A 20509-nucleotide genomic window follows, 5' to 3' on the forward strand; every position below is an offset into this window, starting at 1 on the left:
ATCTGTTGCATGATAGACTAAACATACACACCCATATGTTGAGGGGTGAGGTCGTCTTTTGCAACAATATATTGTTGATGCGTACGTATCCATTGAACAAGTCGTCTGGACTACATTAGGATGAATCAAAATGTTTTCCGTTCAGAAATGAATCAAGTCATTCATGACGCCGTTGAACAAGGTGACTCAGAAGGTCGGTCAATAGGAAAACGCATGGTTTTGCCATCTTCGTTCACCGGTGGGCCACATTATATGTACAAACACTACTTGGATGCCCTTGCAATATGTAAAGTCTATGGAAATCCTTTGTCATAACTTTTACATGTAATGTGAGATGGCTAGAGATTCAAAGGCATATGTCTAGCTTTCCATCCCTCAACAGAGGACCGTCCTGTTATAATAGCAAAAGTCTTTCAAATTAATCTTATATCTCTCATAGACTTTCTTAAGAAGAAAAAACCTTTCGGGACGGTCACTGCAGGTATACCTTTAGATTTGCTTCGTGTTTATTCAAACTGTGAGTCTTTAATTGCAGCTATGATGCAATGTTTGTATTTACCTTCTGGCATATTTGTACACGATAGAATTTCAGAAGAGAGGTCTCCCTCATTGCCATCTATTGCTTTGGGTAAACCGAACGTCTGATGTCACGCAACCAAAGGATATCGATAGCTTCATATCTGCTGAGATACCTAACCCTGATGAAGATCCATTACTGTATAAGGTAGTTACAGAGCTAATGATTCATGGTCCATGCGGTTTAGTTAGACCGAGCTCAACCTGCATGTTTAACGGATCTGTTCTAAAGGTTTTCCCAAAGACTTCCAGACAACAACTTTCTTCGATAAGAAGGGTTACGTGCATTACAGACGCAGACCTTCGGGGTTTACTGTAAAAAAAATGATGTGGTTGTCGACAGTAGATATGTTGTTCCTTAAAACCGTTCTCTTTGTCTACACTTCATGGCGCACATTAACATCGAGTATTGTGGCTGTAGTATGCTTATTAAATATCTTTTCAAATACATTTCTAAAGGTTATGATCGTGTTCGTTACAAGATCACAAAGTCTCCTAATGAACCCACTATCCCAAATGAGGCTCCGTCTCACGTAGATGAGATCCAAAACTTTGTAGACGGTTGTTTCATATGCCCACATGAAGCCTCCTGGAGAATATTAAATTTTCGGGTACACGAGAGGAATCCATCGGTTCAGGTTCTGTCTGTTCACCTAGAAAACTCACAGAACATAACATTTAGGGATAATGAAAACCTGAACAACATTGAAAACAGGTTTATTACACGAACAACGTTAACATAATGGCTTTCCAACAATCTTTATGATCCGTCAGGGCGACACCTAAGATACGTTGATTAATTGCTTGAATACACATGGGACGTTAGATCAAAGTCTTGGCGTAGACGTTCATAGGGTATAACTCCAGCCATAGAAAGATGGTCGGCACACCGCACCGTGCCTGATAATGCCTCCGCCACGTTAGGTCGGACCTAAGTAATGTTCGAGTGAGGATTATCTTGTGTATATTGGTAGTAGCTAAGTGATCTAGAACGTTGCGGTGTTTGCTGAGCGGTTTCGAGTAGAGTTGAAGTTTGTAATTATTATTCAGATTTCAGAATTTTATTATTTCCTAAGCTACGTTGGGTCGAGACCTAAGTTATGTCTTGAGGGGATAATTAAGTATTAAAATATTTTGTGTCAACTTGTTCACTAGCATGCGTTGCTAACGTATTCTATAAACTGTTTTACAGGTAATCGAGAATAGGTGATTGGAGATGATGGTTAGCCATCAGACGATCTGATGGCTCAGATAAAGATTTTTTATACTAAAATAATGTAAATTGTGGTTTTAATGTTCAAACACTTTTGTAACAACTAACGGGTGTTTAATTCACTACTTTTGAATTATATTAATATTTTTAATCAAGACTTCCGCTTTACAACCATAAACTCTGATGTTTACAAAACATGCACCAACTTTTAGTCATACTTTTAAGCCCTAAGCTGGGTGTGACAGTTAAACTCCACAAAGGCACAAACAACAAAATCTATTGGTATGGTCTAGGGAGGATGCGTTGTACGTAAACTTTACCACTGTCCAGGACAATAGAAAGGCTGCTTTTAGAATCCAGAGAGACCTCCGACTCCAGCGCAAAGCAACATGCAAACATTCATATACCAATAACAAAACAACTTATAAACAAGTTGCATAGTATTATACAAACGCATACGACATCATAAAACACAAATAGACATAAACATGCAAAGTCCATCTAAAATGTAGAAGAACCTAAGCCCTAAGATTAAGCTAGCACAAAAAAGTGTCATCCTTTTAAAAATTCTTAACCTACATCTCTACCAACTCCTATAATTGACAATCCTTATAGAAGTGCAACTCCACATTCTGACTAATTCACTCCTCCCAAATCAATTTGAGTTTGCTTCTACTTCTCCCTTTATATTGAGGCTTTTCATTGCTCTTACTGGTGTCGTTACCGCCTCCTAATTCACATGCACAATGACTTCTTACCCTTAAATAAGTCATAGTTTTATGAAAACATTCTAAACATACGTTATTTAAAACGATTATTTTAAACTCTTTCACCTAGATTGTCTTTAAGTTTGTACAAGTGTGTTGATATTTACGACATAGAAATTGTTAAGTTTTGGTATGCTACTATACCAAGTTACTAAATAGGTAATCTAAACATGACTCGTTTAATAAGTGGGTTACCCAACCACAACTCATTTAATAAATTGGTTGACCTGTTAACCTAGCTATTTAAGTTCATGGTCTTTAATTATAATAAATTGGTTGACCTGTTAACCTAGCTATTTAAGTTCATGGTCTTTAATTAGAGTTCGCATTTAAATTTTAAGAAGAATTGTTCAAAATGTGATATTTAGAAAGTGTGGAAATTTAAAGTTTACTCTTTGATTTTTTGACCATTAATTTATAGAAATATAATTTAATATATGAGTTTTGTTTTGGTTCACCTAATCAAATGACAAACTATCAATCCAACACAATTAATATCCTAGTTTGTGGGAGGGGTTTAAGGTTGATAGTAAATTTCATGTTTAATATTATTACTTAGGTTCGAATTAAAACCCTTTTATTTGAATGAATTATACTTTTGCTTGATCAGATTATTGTCATGGATGTTTAAAGACGATAATAGTTTCACTCACAAACCCCAAACTAAAATCAATATAATGAAAAGAGGAGAGAACAATTTAATCGCTACACTAGTCGTGAAACCAAAGAATGACAATTGAAACGACAAAACGCAAAACCAACCTAGTACCACTTGAGCCATAAAACCCAAAACTTGTACCAGATACAACCATACTATCCATGTGAAACACCCTTAAAATATAAGCATTATTTGTAAAATAAAACTTCATACTTTTTAATAAACGAAAAATTTGATTCACTACATGTTAAACTAAACAATATGTTTTATAAAGGAAATAAATGCTTGAAAGCAACTATCTGTTTACATCAATTGTCAAACATGATGGATTTGTCCATATGGAAGAAGACAAAGGATTCTAAGACATTGTTATCACATCATCAAGGATCATGTGTGGTTGTTACCAAAAGCAAGATCAATTTCGATCGCCATCACCACTTTGGTGGGATGGTAAAGGCTTTTGGCCTTTGGGTGAGAGGTCCAGGGTTCGATTCCTGACATTAGCGGTATAATGTAAATAGTAGGAGGAAAGCTTGAACATTCAAAAAAAAAAAAAAAAAAGAAGATCAATTTCGATCATTAATAGTGTTTCGTGTTAGTATCCCGGGATTAAATAAATATAATATACATACTTATGTAATAAGTAATAATAAAAAAAGTTGATAACGTACGTGACGGTTAGGCTATGCGTAGTGGAGGGCTACAAATTGGAGCGAATTGCGACACGTGACGCTCAGTCAGCAAGAGATGGAAATTTGTTTTTTGGGTGTAATGGTGTAGGGGCTACAAAATAATATATATATATATATATATATATATATATATATATATATATATATATATATATATAGGGTAGGGTTAATATAAAAAAACAATAATTTTGTGAGAAGCATAAGAAGAGATCTAAGCCCTTGGATCTAGGATCTAGCGGTTGAGATTAATAGTTTCTAAAAACCGTATAGTTTCCTATTTACATGGTATAGTTTCCTATTTAGGTGGTTTGCTTTATTTTTAAAGCATTCTTACACTTCTCACAAAACAATTGTTTTTTATTTGAACCATCTTCTATATATATATATATATATATATGTATATATAACACACACATAGTATTATAATAATAATAATACAACCAAAACTCCTCCGGCGACAAAACCCTCCCGCCCCCACCCCAAAATCGGCCCCGAGGAGGGGGGGGGGGGTGTTTCCCCCTCAAAATCGTCCCATTTCACCCCTAAATGTACCCCATTACGAATGGCCTTATATATTATGTTAAGTTAAAACTTCAAATACATCTTTTTTCAACTGGATATTAAAACTGCTTTTATGTGACTAATAAATGCAATGTCAATTAAAGTGTATTTGGTTTTAAATATTCATTTTGCATAGTTAAGTTAATTGCATGAATATTAAACTTTTTTTTTTACTTTTTGACGCCAAAGTAAAACACCATAACCTATCTACAACTATGTGTTCGAATTTTGTTGTATTTCATGATAACTGTTGTAAAGTCAAGAGACTGGTTAGGACTTGGTCACTTCAACCTTTTTATGAAAATATGCATAAAACAGTCAGATTTATCTATTTTTTGTCTGTCTATATTTTGCTTTAGGGTTTTGTGAGAATATGAAGTTGCTTGAACCTAACCTAACATGCACTTTTTCCCGTCATAATAATATCAGACACTATTTTGATTTTGTTGTTTGTGTGTAATTTAATTATGTGTCACACACTAGTTTCATTGTACCCAAACTTATCAATGTGAGGCTTATACTTCTGCCAAAGTGAACTTTAACTCTACCACCTACAAATCCACAATGAAACTTAATGGAACTTAACTCTGCCAACATGTGACCTATTTAAGAAATCAACTCATTATAACGACATTCAAATAAACCAATATGTTAAGACAAAACGGTATTATGCATGCCATCTAAAACACATTATCAACTTCAAAACTTTCAAAGTACACGAATAACACTTAAAAAACATTCATTTAATGTACTTCAACCAAATATTTGTTTAAAAATATTCGTATATGTCTTAAAAGCCCACTTTAAACATTCTTTATTGAAATTGACTGAACAACCAATGGCTCGTCTAACAATGTTTGCTAAACTAGACTTGAGTCCTAGACTCATGTCCTCGATTCACCGTCACCTAACTCACTGTCAAACTTGGCACTGTAGAAGCGCCATTATTTTGTGGTTGCCTCCTTTCCTCGTGAGTATCGTCGATTGGCGGAAGGGACTCTCACTCCTCGCTCTCCTTGGCTAGGGGGGGGGGGTGGATTTATACGATAAACCTCTCTTAACAATGAGTTTGTTAGACGCATTGGTCCTTATTCTATATTTCATCTTCGAGATAGGTTTTTATTTCAAATCTATACTGTTCTAATCAAATTCAAACCTTAACCGATGTTATCTCAATCTAAGTTAAATTTGGTTAGAGTTCCATTGCTTATCTAGTTATCTTCCATTTACATGTTTAGTAATAACCCTAAAGCTTTCATTTCTATCTTGTACTTTGTTGTTTCTAAAATCGTCAAATAATTTATTAAGTATTTTTTGTGGAAAATTTCTGGTACTCTAAAAGGTAACATTATAGAAATTTATGGTAACATTGGTAACTCATAATCCAACTTGATACAAACTTATCAAATGAAAATTCACAGTTATACCAACTTATCAATTCAATACCACCTCATTACAAACTTGCCACTAGAACATTCACCTAATCACCTTTCATATAACTATTTTCTTATCGTTTGTCATGCATATACTGTGTGTTTACACTCTTCTCGTAACTGGCATCGACTATCTGATCAGTGGGTTATAGTTAAAGTCTAGTTACTAAGGAATAATACCTAATTCCCTTAAACTATAGCTCCAATATCAACTTGTCACACCTGTTTTCCTATCATACATGTCGTTTATGCTCTAAAAAATGCATGTGCGTTCCTTTTATTCAAATGCCTTTATATTGGGATCTTATATATTTTAGGAATGTTATATCTCCTCTCCTCTTAAATTAATTAATGTTTATGTTAACTTTATCTCTACATAAGTATGTATTATGCTTTTAAAATCACATTGCAAAAGAAACATAATGTTTTTGTAATTTAGAAAAGTATAAACTATCAAACAATGTAAAATTGGCCATACTAAAGTAGTGAAAGTATCCTATGTGAAGTATGAAAGTTTAAGAGCATTCCAGGCCCGTCCCACATATCATCATTATAATTATAATACAAAACATTACATTTCTCTCTTCTATTTAATTAAATAATATAATTTTATATATTTATCATTGTAGTTTTCCCTTTCCCTTACTCACAATCAATTCAACAAATATTAAAAAATAAATCATGTGGACAAACAAAGTTTTCCAAAATTTATAAAAAAATCACTACATTTTCCCTCTCCACACTATAATTTATACTCACAACCACTCAAAACTTCACGCTATAATTTACAAACTTTCTCACATAAATATAAAAGATGGGTTGAAAATGCTCTAAGGACTCTAAATGATATTATTTTAATGTAAACCTTAATTGATGTAAAAATACGTTCTTTACCTTTCTTGTGCTGTTAATGTGGAAGCTATAGCCTGGCTATGTGTGGTGGAGAGATTACAAAATGAGGCGACTTGCGTCGTGTAGCGTCCAATCCAGTCAGCAAACTGTGAGTTTTTGTTTTAGGGGTGTAATGGTGTTGTAGAACCATATATATATATATATATATATATATAATTGATTTCTTTTGAGAACCACTTTAAGTTTTAAGAACTCGAAAGAACTCAACGTAACAATTTTTTTTTAATTTTTTTTACACATGTGTAATACGTAAGTGTAAGTGATGTACAAAAAATTACGGTATTTTTTTACACACCGAATCGACTTTTTACATATGTGTAACTAACGTTTAAACTTGTGTAATTATCAAAAATATTTATTCTCTCTCATGCTTCATTTTTAATTAAATTTAATCTCAGCCACACATTTCATATCATTTAATTAAATGTGTGGTTTAAAATTGAGTTCTTAAAGTTCTTAAAACTCATCATGGTTCTCAAAATAACCCTCCTATATATATATATATATATATATATATATATATATATATATATATATATATATATATATATATATATATATATATATTTCACACACACACAATATAATAACTAGTAAGTTGCTCGCGTGATGCAACGGTGTACATACAAACGCAACCGGTGTTAGTACACTTGTAACCTCGCAACGGTACGTGCGCAACCCGACGGTGGTATGCATTATGGCTGGGGTTGCTAAGGTGCTGATCCGCGGCTGAGGCTAGCTAGGGTGTGTTTATTTAGGGTTAATTGTTCCCTTTTCAATTAGCTAATGTTGTATTCTTAAAAGGTGATTAACTTTGATGCTATTCTTAAAGAAACAAAAAGTGATCAACTAGACCAAAAATCAACCGGAACACATCAAGTTGGCCAAAAGCACTAAAGCAGAAGCACTCCTTGTTAGTACTGTGCTGTACTATATATAATAAAAGAGAGTTAATTTCATACTTTCGTTTTTATGAAATTATATTTCTTAAATATATATATAGATTCCGGTACTTCATATAAAGACAACATACTCGTTGTTAATTAGTACTGTACTGTACTATAATACAATAACTTTTTGTTTGAAGGATCAAACATATAACTTTTTATTATATTGAAGAAATAAACCCCTTACGTTTTTACTTTAGAATAAATAAGTTTTTCCCTTAAATAAGTGTCAAAATTTTGAAACTTTTAATAATTAGTAAATTAAGAAGAGATTTGTTGGGTGCACCTGAAGTCTTTTATATAAAGACAACATTTTTAATAGCAAATTCTCAACTGCGACATTTAAGAGCACCGATAATATCAAATCTTCCCAAATCATCACATTAACGTCACATAATATTTCAAACTTTTTAAAAAACTACATTATCTTTCATATGATCAAACCTCCACAAACCGGGCATTAATAGTTTTCTAATTAGTAAAATTTAATATATAATATGTATGTATATATGTGATGTGAGAGCGTGAGAGCATGGGCCCCACCCTCACCATCCACTCCACTGCAGAGACGAGCCTGCCCCAGCCAGACCCCCTCCCACAACGCTGTCGTTCGCCTCCCATGTCATCCGCGTGCGCCACATCTACCCGGACCTCAGGATGTGGTGCAACTTGTGCATGCCATAATGCTATATATTGGTCGCGTCATTGAAAAATCTGATGATATTTTTCTACATATTTTTATCAGCTCTAGATTATTCTTTTTAAATTTTAGAAGATAGTTTTGGCGTGTTAATCAGTTTCTGCTCTAGGATAAACAAAGCACATGTGAACACTTTATCATAATCTTATATAATTATTTAAGTTAATTAGGTATGCATGCATCATGCATTCAATACATGCATATATACTTGCATGTGCATCTACATTTGTATTATATGTGGAAGTTGAAGCTATGACACATTGAAACCACACCGCTACGTGTCTAAAAGTGAATCATGCATGTATGATGTATGCATGCATGTTTAATTAATAAGCATTAATTTTAATTGTTAACAAAATTATAACCAAGTTAGGTAAAAAGATTTTCGAGTTCGATTAATGTTAATTAAAATCCTTAATTATTTTCTATATAAATCCAATTTGGCCTTCATCATTTATCAATAATAATTCTTCTTCCTTCACCAAACACACAAATTAAAAATGGAGAAAAGATCATCATCATCATCATCATCATCATCTTCTTCTTCTTCTGTCCAAGATGTTGAGGTTCGAAAAGGGCCATGGACGATGGAAGAAGACTTGATCCTTATGAACTACATCACGGATCATGGTGAAGGTGTTTGGAACACTCTTGCCAAATCTGCAGGTGCTAATTAATAATTGAGTATCTATTTATATGTATATAATTATTAAGTGAACCCTTTAGGTTTCAGTGGATTAATTATATATGGTGTTGGCTAGGTTTGAAAAGAACCGGAAAGAGTTGCAGGCTTCGATGGTTGAATTATCTTCGACCGGATGTGAGAAGGGGGAATATTACACCGGAAGAACAGCTTTTGATTATGGAGCTTCATGCCAAATGGGGCAACAGGTTAGTAATAATTACTTAGAATTCATGGTAATAGACAATTGACTGATAGTACTCTATTAATTAGAAAATAAACATTTAGTTTTCAAATATTAACATTGATCAACTTATAAAATTACATAAATGACGAGTGGGTGCAAAATTCACCACCTTATTAAGTCAGTGAGTTGAATTCTTTGGGCAAAATTTGCACTAAAGAGTCTAAGATGAAAATTCGTGAGCGAAATTTGTACTTTTGCTGAAAAGGCATGACGGATTTTTGACTAAGATAAAAAGGTGCGGACAAAATATGTTCTTAACCGAAAATTGGCATGGTGAATTATAGGGGTTGTTTGGAACCGTCACTTGAGCCATTAAGAGTGCTAACTGATTCAGAAGCTCCATTCAAAATATGTATGCTTATAAATCTAATCGAATCAAAGGTTTACACTTTACAATTGGTTAACCAAACATACATTTGATATATTCAACGATAGTCTATTAATGGAATCATTAAGAGGTTTCTAAATAGCTCAAAAATGAGTAGCCTAACGGGAATTTGGAGTGAATGGAATTATATATATATATATATATGTTTATTTTTGTTAAGTTGAACCTCAAATATCTATTTTGGTGAAATTCTCTAGTTTGTGTTTTTAATTTTTAGGAAAACCCTTATATTCATAACTAGTTTTAATCTCCCCGTATTACGGGGTTTGTTTTACATTATTCGTTTATAATATATATATATATATATATATATATATATATATATATTATTTTAATTTCATTTATTGTACGTAAGTTAATAATATACTTATGGTTTGATGATGAAAGAGTTTCACAACTAAATGAGATGTTATAATTCGGTTTAAAAGTTATATGGGTTTGCCCGTTTGGTGAAACCCATGACTTACTTATTTTTTTACTATAAAATTGTATATTAATTATAAATAATATATCTTTTAAAAAAAATCGGGTATTAATTTTTAGTATATCCCTATTTTATAAGATTTTTATATATTAAATATTTGATGAGATTAATTTTAATATAATTAAATTTTATAACCCGTTTAAAGGGTTATCTGGGTATGGTGAGAGTTGAATTTGCAATTTCTGTTTCTAAATTTATTGACCACTTTTTTAAGGAAAATTTAAAATTTTGAATTATCTTTGAAAATTTGTTGTATGACAGTAGGCCTATTTTTGTGATTTTAAACAGTTGAGAAAAGAGACATAATTGGTCTCCAAATTCAAGTGCTCATATTCACAAATTTTATTAGTCATATACATAACATTTGAATTGTTGGTATTAGTTTCCTGGATCTCTGTTTAATTTCGTCATCAAGTACTTTGATTTTGAGCCATAGAACATGCATAATGACATGATCTTCAAAATTTTTGCAGCATGTAGCATGTGCTAGAAATTGTAAAAAGCACAATGTGGGTTGTCTTTATTTTAATAAAATCACTTTTTTTCATCTAAATACGTCAGATGGTCGAAAATTGCAAAGCATCTGCCGGGAAGAACAGATAACGAGATAAAAAATTACTGGAGGACAAGAATTCAAAAGCACATAAGGCAAACCAATTCTTTTAGTGGGCAAACTTCTTACAGACAAAATGCTCAAGTGAATATGATGTCGTCACAAGCATGTAACGTTGTTGAAGAAACACTAACCGGACCCCGGGCAGATTACTGGTAACCTGGGGGTTGGATAGCTGTTTCCCACGAGGGGTTAGACCCTTGGAAGATGGTTCTTCTGATAACCTGCAAAACAGACACCGTGAGCTCGTCACTGAGAAGGGGGGGGGGTTCCTCCTTGTGACCACCCTCCGGCGTGAGAATCAGACTAGATTGCTCTTTAAATATAAAAGTATATTAAGAGATTGCTAGAGCAGATATCAGGTATAATATGATGATAATGTAGTAAGATATGTTGTGTCCAGATGATCATACCATTTGGGGTATTTATAGCCGAAGGTAGGTTTCCAAGGAGGTATGGCCGGCTGCAACAGTGTTCCTGTTCATCAACAGTAGCCTACGCACGTGCCCTGCTGGTAGTTGGTGGGTAGGCAGCGGCTGATAGCGACCAGGCCTGCTGTATACTATTCCCTTTCCACCAACTGCCGGCTACGCACGTGGTATGACAGTAGTTGGTGAGTAGGCAGCGGCTTAATAGTGATACAGTACAGGAGCATGCTGCTCGCCATACTGTATCAGTGAGCTGTCGTATCCCTGATCAGATCTTTCGCCCATACCTCGTCAGGTACGGTGAAAGGTCCTTCAGTATAGACTGGCTTATTTGGGCGGGAGTATTCCCCCTCCCGCCTCTGTGCGGGATTGCTCCCGGCTTTGCTCATTCCTTCAGGTGACACTGAATGATCGAGAGCTAAGTACCTAGTGCGTGTAGCCATGCTGCGCGGGTGGCCTTCCCTCATGGCTTGTATCCGAGGCTGCGGGAACAGGCGGAGTCCTTCACCATGGGAGGCATTTCCTGCGGGACCAGCTTGCATACTGCGCGTAAGGACGTCACGTCTCTGAGCATGGTTGGTCCTGCGGATCCAGTTGGTCTCTGCGCAGACGTCCCTGTTTAAGGTGAGTCTTGCGGGTCCAACTGGGCTCTGCTGGGACCTACCTCTTCAAGTCCCCCCAGTCCAATGTTCTTCTCATGCGTGTTTAATAAAGTGAGGTGAACTTTTGGACTTAAGCAAAGGGTTTTGAAAAGGGTTTTGTAAGGTTTTCCATGGGAAGTCCTTGTCACTTGCAGAAATGCCCGAGTTTCCTGCTTGGTCTTTAGGTATGATGCGGGTAGGTCTGTAACCTCCTCGCAAGTCCGGAGCATTGAGTCCCAGTTGTGTGGATTCTCCATGAGGTTTTGGTAGTTTTGAACATAGTGATCAATTATGTTAAAACCACCAATTCCATCCTGGAACTTCAAACAACGTAGTTCTCAACGTTCCCGCTATGCGGGGATGTTATTTCCGTTTCCGCAAGCATTGCCCAGAAGATCCTTCCTGGTTTCAATTCCCAGCGGAGCGCTAGGTATGTGAAGGGTTTTGCCTTAACACTGTACCAGCGCTCGTCTTACGGTTACTTTACTTCCAAGGTATTCCTAGCGTCAATTCCCTGCAGGTGCTAGGTACGTGAAGGGTTTTGCCTTTACACTGTATCCGCGCCTGTCTTATAGTTACTTGGTTGCCGAGGAATATTTGGCTTCAATTCCCTGCGGGTGCTAGGTACGTGAAGGGTTTTGCCTTTACACTGTACCCGCATCCGTCTAACGGTTACTTGTTCGCCAAGGTTTACTTGGCTTCAATTCCATGCGGGTGCTAGGTATGTGAAGGGTTTTGCCTTTACACTGTACCCGCATCCGTCTAACGGTTGTTTGCCAAGGTTTACTTGGCTTCAATTCCCTGCGGGTGCTAGGTATGTGAAGGGTTTTGCCTTTACACTGTACCCGCATCCGTCTAACGGTTACTTGTTTGCCAAGGTTTACTTGGCTTCAATTCCCTGCGGGTGCTAGGTATGTGAAGGGTTTTGCCTTTACACTGTACCCGCATCCGTCTAACGGTTACTTGTTTGCCAAGGGGTAAGGGGTATTTTCCCGCTTACTTTTTAATATTTTTTAAATTTTGAATTTTGAAATTCGAAGAGTTGGTGGAAAGATAAGAACAGTCCAAACCTCTGAAACGTCGTGCGACGGTTTCTTCTGACTGTGTCAGGACGTGCAGGAAGTTATGGTGACGTGACAGAACATGGCTTTTTCAGGCGCGTGGGCGTGATTTTTCGGGCGCGTGGCCGCGAAATTACTGGCACACGTCCTTTCAACAGCTGTTGCCAGCCTGCTTTTTGCCACGTGTCATAGTTTCATTGCACCTTTGATTTCTCTCTCCTCCGCATTAAATTCACCGCATTAATTGCGATTACTATATAAAGGGGAAGAGGGTTATTTGTAATTCACACTTTCACCTTTCTTCTTCTTCTTCTTAGTGATTTCCGGCAAATACTCCCCTTTTTCAGGCAAGCATTTTCCCGAAATCACTTCTCTTTCTGCAAAAATGTCTTCTCATGATGCCGACGATCAGAAGACTGCTGGCGAGTGCCAGTGTTCTCTTCCTGTCGATCTGTACCAGTATATCGTCAGGAAGTTCATGCTCGAGTCTCTCGAGCCTGAGTTTCCTGAACCCCACCATACTGTGTACGATGCCCCTAGTGGCAAGATCGGGGTTTATGCTGCATTCTTTATCTACGGGAACCTTAGGTTCCCGTTGACAAAGTTTGTGTACCGTGTCCTTGAGAGGCACAGCGTTCATTTGACCGAGCTGCACCCCATGGCGATCGCCAAGATTCGTCATTTTGAGTGGGTGTGCCGGATTCTGGGCATCGAGCCCCATGTGGACCGCCTGATGACCTTCTACACTTGGAGGTGCATCCAGGGGTGGTACAGTCTTACAACCCGGATTAAGGGTTTAAAGATTTGTACCACCGAGCGGAGTCTTCGCTCGTGGAGAAGAGAGTTCTTCCTCATATCCGCTCGCGCCATCCCCATTGCCATGAAGTTCAAGAACGGCCAGGCACTTCAGAGCCTTCACGCCCCCAACTACGAGGAGGCGGAATGGTTCTCGAAGATATCCCGGGTCCAATCCCCGGTTTTCCGTTTTCCGGAGTCAGCGATGGTAATGCTGGGGATGAGCCGAGTGTGGAAGGCGGCGAATGCGCAGAAGGTTCCGATTGTCCTTGAATATGGTTCGAACTCTGTCCCTTATGGTATGTCTTGTTTCTTTTTGTTGATTTTGACTTTTTTCTAACTTTCCTGTTTATTTCAGAGGGGAACGACCTACAGTCGCTCCTGAATCCGCGGGAGGAAGATGGTCCCGCACGGATGGGTACTCGTGCTCTGGACGAGAACGAGTTGCCCATCCTAGAGCAAACTGCGTGTCGGTTCGTGGAGGTTTACCCGCCGGGCCAAGAGATCCTGAGCCACCGACGGCCTGGTAAGCCTATCTTCTACCCTGAACCCCTCAATGCTGTGCCTGCTGCTGGAGTTCTTGACATTTCTTCTTCTGAGGAATCCGCAGAAGGTCCTCCGTTGGTGCGGAAGAAAAAGACTGCTGCCGGCGTGAAGGGGAAGGAGAAGGCCACAGCTGATCCAGTGGTTCTATCTGACACGGAGTCAGATAGTGAAGAGGTGGCGGGGAAGCCCGGTGGTGAGAAGACCACTGCTCCGGAGGCTACGACCGTTACCTCCGGAGAACCAACGAAGACGACGGTGACCGGTACCAAGAGGCCGGCTCCATCGGGTTCCTCCCCGCCCGTCCGTACGTTCAGGGTCAAGAAAACCCGTAAGTATAATCATAATGCCTTTGTAGATTTGTCAATAATTTTCTTTTAACACTTTCTTCTTTGTGCAGGCGTGGATGTTGACGCAATCCTGGGTGAAACGCAGGGGAGTACTTCCTCGCCAATGATGGTAGGCTCGGTCAGCCTTCCTGAGGCGTCGACCCAGTCGCCTGCGCCTGCATCCGCTGGTCCAGTTGGTCGTTCCGTCGAGCCAACTGTTCCGGCCGAGATGACGTCACCGCCGGCCGTGAGTGCGATTTTTACAGCATCCTTCACGGAACCGGCGGTTACTGCTGCTTTTAAGGAGGCGGCGACCGCGGCGGAGACAACGACGGCGACCACGGCGGCTGCCACCATGCCCGCGCCACCGGCACCAATGGCCGGACCATCAGGTACGCGCAGGGCTTCACGCCGATCTTTGCCACCTTCCCGTCTGCCTGACCTGTTGGATGGATTTCCTTTAGGTTCAGGTGATGGGTTTGGCGGCTATCGGCCTGTCATTGACCCTACAGGTGCGTAGGGTTCCTTTCTTTTTCCCTTATGTTTTTCATCATCTTTTCCTTACTGCTTTTGTTTCTTTTGCAGTGTCGGATTCCAATGAAGTGTATGTTCCTCGATGGAACATACGCCGAGGAACAACCCTTCGCACACCCGTGGAGTGCGTGGACTGGGCTCGCCACGCTGCTCCTCCGGGCGCGTTGGGGGAAGCCATGGTTAGCTACCAGGAGGGTAGGCTAACTAATGAGCTTCGGGTTCTCCAGGCCCGGATGCAGCCGCGCGTCGAGCTGCTTTGTCGTGAAAACGACAAGTTGAAAGCAGCTCACGCCAAGGACATATCTGAGGCGCGTGCTCTTCGGGAGGAGAACCAACAGCTGGCGGCAGCTGCCGCCGACAAGGAGAAGGCCTTCAAGGCCCTCGAGGTTGAAGTTCAGGCGCGACTCGAGGCCCGCTCCAAGGCTGCCCAAGCTGTGAATGAACAGCTTCAGTTGGCCAGGGAGACTGCGCGAAACGCAACCGAGAGGGCTGCCAAGGCTGAAGCCGTTGCTGAGCCTTTGCGTGTGGAGAATGAGGAGCTCAAGGCCAAATTAGAGGCTCTCCAACGCGCTCATGATGCCTTGGCAATGGAAGATGCCAAGAAACTCCAGGAAATCCTGGACCAAAGGGGGGTGCTTGACCAGACCCAGCGGAAGCTTAAGGGCGTCGAAGAGGCTGCCGCTAAGGAAGTTTTACTTGCCAACCTTAACAAGAGCGAAGCCGAACGCGCCCATACCGAAGCTCAAGCTGCCCTCCGATGGCTTCTTCGAGAAGCGTTGCCTCAGGTATGTTTAGATTTATCTTCACGCATTTCTTTTGTAGGAAAAGGTTCTAATACTTGTGTTTTCCTTGTAGGTTGTGCGTCGGGTCTTTTCAGAGACCTCTTACGATGATGCTATGACCGCAGCCCTCAACGCTTCTCATGATGATGGGGAAAAGGCCGGCTTCATGCTTGGTCTAGGGTTTGTTGAGAAAGGCGTCCCGCCTTCCAACTTCCCTTTGTTCAATGTGGATACTGAAGCCATTTATGACCAAGCATTGAACCAATACGCCGCCTTCCCGCATCCAGTGGTGGAGAAGGTGGACGAAGTAGCTGCTGCTGATGATGGGTTAGCTGTCCTCAAAGCGTTCCTCGAACCACCCCGTTCTGACGGAGCGGGTCCAAGTGGTAGCGGCCCTGAGGCTTGATCCTGAAGATCCCTTCCCATTGCTAAGACTTGTATAGTTTTTTATTTTTTCTTTTAGGCGGGTAGTTACCCGGCCATTCTTGTAATATATTCTTGAAATATTAATCTTTTTGCGTATAAGATTGTTATTTCCTTCTTTGGGTTCCTTGCTTTATAAACTTATGACTTGCATACTTAGTTTAAATTAGCAATTTTCCAAGTGTTTAGAATAAGAACCTTTGAACGTGGTTGATAGTGGGTTAAAGTTTCGCTTCCTCCTTCGTGATTGTGCGGGTAGAACCGTCACTTGCACTTGGTAGGATGGCTAAACTTTAACTTTTATCTAACCTGCTTGTAGGTTTTTCTTGCCTTTTGAGGATAAGTTAACCTTTGAACGTGGTTGATAATAGGTGTGAAGTTTTGCTTCCTCTTTCGTGATTGTGCGGGTAGAACCGTCACTTGCAATTAGTAGGATGGCAAAACTTTACCCTTATCTGACCTGCGTGTAGGTTTTTCTTACCTTTTGAGGATAAGTTAACCTTTGAACGTGGTTGATAATAGGTGTGAAGTTTTGCTTCCTCTTTCATGATTGTGCGGGTAGAACCGTCACTTGCACTTAGTAGGATGGCAAAACTTTACCCTTATCTGACCTGCGTGTAGGTTTTTCTTACCTTTATAAGAATTTTGTTTTGAACCGTTCGACGCGCGGTTGTCGATAGGTTAGTGTTCATTTTCCTTTCATGATTCATGCGGATAGACCGGCACTTTCATTTAATGGAATAATTGAACTCCTTCAACTGACCTGCGTGAAAGTTTGCCACGTTATTGGGTTCGTGCGGGTAAGACCGCCTTCCCACGCAACGACTTCACGTAATGTGAATGCCGTCACCAGTGTTGGATAGTTTTAACCGTTCGACGCGCGGTTGTTGATAGGTTATTATTCAGTTTCCTTAATGATTCATGCGGATAGACCGGCACTTTCATTTTTGGGTGCTGAACTTTTTTTCCCCTTCAACTGACCTGCGTGAAGGTTTGTCACATTATTGGGTTCGGGCGGGTAGGACCGCCTTCCCATGCAATGACTTCACGTAATTATGCGGTGAAAACCGGCATATTAGTGTCCAGAAAAGTATTAAATGTAAAATCATCAGCTTCGATATTCTTAAGAGAATCATTTCCATTAGAAGTGGCTCTTGGCCTTTTCTTTACAAATTGGAATTGATTTACATGCAAACTGTGTAAATGAGCTCCCTTCCTTGTCGGGATGGGAGTGCCATCGAGCCGATACGCACCTGGTTCGGGATCTCGTTCTTTACGCAGCATGTAGTCTCGATTTTGAAGCTGGAATTGATTCGTGTTTTCCCCAGCTGGGGTTCTATACGCACCCGCCTGCTCAGCCTTTATTACGCCACGAGGTGCGCGAGCGTCCCATCTCTGACAAATGCTTCGACCATATCTTTTACATCTATGCATTCTTCAGTGTTGTGGCCCTTTGTCTTGTGAAAGTCACAGTATTTGCTCCGATCTGCATCGTGACGATGTCGGATTATTGGCGGTTTTGGCCATGGGAGCCCTTCAGTGGCGAATATCTCAGTGACGCTTTTGGTGAGTGGCGTCCATCTGGAGTTCCGGTGCGACTGTACATTATCCCTTCCGCCCAACCGATTTTGCAAGCCGGATGAGGTGTCAAAGTTTACCCTTGACTGCCAGATGCCTAGCTTTCGTTTTTTATTTAATCGGGCGGTGAGGACGTTGTCTTCTCTCGTCCTCTGGGTGTAGAGGTTTGTGCTCTGTGGGAGATCTCTACCCAGTTGCTTCTCTGTTTCCGCATAGCGTTTTGCTGCTGTCATGATGCCATCCCATGTGGATGGCATGCCATCTTTACCCGTTAGGGTGCGGATGAGCTCTGGGTCATGTGCGCCCTGGATGAAGGCAGCGCGAACAAGATCTTCACTGATATTGCCCAAACTTAGCTTCTTTGAGTTGAAGCGAGTGATGAAGTTTGGCAGAGATTCGTCTTCCTCTCGTATGCATTTGAGGATTGTCCATTGCTCCTCGGTATACTTCCGTTGCTGGCTAAAGTGTTGGCTAAACTTTTGTTGGAAGTCTGCCCAGTCGTAGATGTGGTTGACCGGTAGACGATCGAACCATGCTCTAGCAGCCCCAACCAGCGTCATTTGGAACATGTAACACCACGTGGGTTCCGTCCAATTGCTGACGGTTGCCCCTGCTATGAACCTGTTCAAATGATCGTCTGGATCAGATATACCGTCATATGTGCCTATGTTGGGCATTTGTTTGGCACTCTTTGGGGCGATTGCCTCAGCAATGTCCCTTGCAAATTTGGACGTTCCTGCATTTGCAACGTTTGGTCTGAACGTTTTAGAGAAGTCTCGTGGACTTCCACCTGTGCTTTTTGGTTTGAAGGCTTGTCCAAAATGCCTTTTCGGTTGGGATTCCGTTTCCTTATGCTTCCCTTTTGCCCTATGGCGAGGGTTCGCGTCGGAGTCGGATTCCTCCGAGTCATCCTCCCAGTATTCGAATTCGTCGGCCTGTTGCACGGAACGCAAGCGTTCGTCCAACTCAGCCTGGAATTCCTTTTGTCGTGCCTCCGCCCATGCCTTAACTTCATCGAGAGTTTGGCGGGGGAGTCTTCGTTTCTCAACCTGGGTATCAGTGGATCCCAGTAGGCGATCATTTACTGCACTTGCCCCAGCTTTGGTAAGTGGGGTAGTGTTCGTAAAATTTACTTCGCTTGCCCCGGCTTCGGTAGCCGGGGTAGTGTTCGTAAAAACTGTGTTGCCGGTATTCCCCCTAGTAGCAGGGGTTATGGTTACCGGAATTTCTCTAACCATCTTTGTAGAAGTTTGAAAAAACTGGAGAAAAATAAAGTTCTAGCTTTATGCACGGATGGCGCCAATGAAGAAACACTAACCGGACCCCGGGCAGATTACTGGTAACCTGGGGGTTGGATAGCTGTTTCCCACGAGGGGTTAGACCCTTGGAAGATGGTTCTTCTGATAACCTGCAAAACAGACACCGTGAGCTCGTCACTGAGAAGGGGGGGGGTTCCTCCTTGTGACCACCCTCCGGCGTGAGAATCAGACTAGATTGCTCTTTAAATATAAAAGTATATTAAGAGATTGCTAGAGCAGATATCAGGTATAATATGATGATAATGTAGTAAGATATGTTGTGTCCAGATGATCATACCATTTGGGGTATTTATAGCCGAAGGTAGGTTTCCAAGGAGGTATGGCCGGCTGCAACAGTGTTCCTGTTCATCAACAGTAGCCTACGCACGTGCCCTGCTGGTAGTTGGTGGGTAGGCAGCGGCTGATAGCGACCAGGCCTGCTGTATACTATTCCCTTTCCACCAACTGCCGGCTACGCACGTTGTATGACAGTAGTTGGTGAGTAGGCAGCGGCTTAATAGTGATACAGTACAGGAGCATGCTGCTCGCCATACTGTATCAGTGAGCTGTCGTATCCCTGATCAGATCTTTCGCCCATACCTCGTCAGGTACGGTGAAAGGTCCTTCAGTATAGACTGGCTTATTTGGGCGGGAGTATTCCCCCTCCCGCCTCTGTGCGGGATTGCTCCCGGCTTTGCTCATTCCTTCAGGTGACACTGAATGATCGAGAGCTAAGTACCTAGTGCGTGTAGCCATGCTGCGCGGGTGGCCTTCCCTCATGGCTTGTATCCGAGGCTGCGGGAACAGGCGGAGTCCTTCACCATGGGAGGCATTTCCTGCGGGACCAGCTTGCATACTGCGCGTAAGGACGTCACGTCTCTGAGCATGGTTGGTCCTGCGGATCCAGTTGGTCTCTGCGCAGACGTCCCTGTTTAAGGTGAGTCTTGCGGGTCCAACTGGGCTCTGCTGGGACCTACCTCTTCAGTTGTTAATCCAATGGAGTTATCGTATTATCCTGCATGCGAAAACACTATGAACATTTCAAGTCCATTCGTCACCGGGACAAATGAGAACACATGGAGTATGGAAGATCTATGGTCACTGCAACTCTTAAATAACAACTAAACTATGCAAAGTAATTATCATGATTCGTATTTAGGATTAAGCCACATTTTAGTGTTTCGTTGTTTGCGCAGGTGTGAGTCATAATCAAGGTAGTTCATT

General features: G+C 40.6%; 1 protein-coding gene across 1 annotated transcript; it reads left to right on the forward strand.

Moving 5' to 3' along the window:
- Positions 1 to 8932: 8932 nt before the first annotated feature.
- Positions 8933 to 20410, forward strand: LOC143618310 (MYB-like transcription factor EOBI). The gene is made up of 5 exons (XM_077090576.1): positions 8933 to 9125; positions 9221 to 9350; positions 10822 to 10982; positions 15135 to 15140; positions 20271 to 20410. The coding sequence occupies exons 1-5, from the start codon at positions 8960 to 8962 to the stop codon at positions 20408 to 20410; spliced, it is 603 nt and encodes a 200-aa protein (XP_076946691.1). The 5' UTR covers positions 8933 to 8959.
- Positions 20411 to 20509: the final 99 nt, after the last annotated feature.

This window comes from Bidens hawaiensis, unplaced genomic scaffold (assembly GCF_021521415.1).
Source record: "Bidens hawaiensis isolate Kalapana, Puna unplaced genomic scaffold, B.hawaiensis_p1.1 tig00068727_1, whole genome shotgun sequence".
Taxonomy (NCBI): Eukaryota; Viridiplantae; Streptophyta; class Magnoliopsida; order Asterales; family Asteraceae; genus Bidens; species Bidens hawaiensis.

Bases quoted from the DNA above. Each gene is read 5' to 3' on its own strand.
- LOC143618310 (XM_077090576.1), top strand. From the start codon at position 8,960: ATGGAGAAAAGATCATCATCATCATCATCATCATCATCTTCTTCTTCT. The intron at 9,126-9,220 runs GTGCTAATTAAT...GGTGTTGGCTAG, and splicing joins CACTCTTGCCAAATCTGCAG to GTTTGAAAAGAACCGGAAAG. The intron at 9,351-10,821 runs GTTAGTAATAAT...TAAATACGTCAG, and splicing joins CATGCCAAATGGGGCAACAG to ATGGTCGAAAATTGCAAAGC.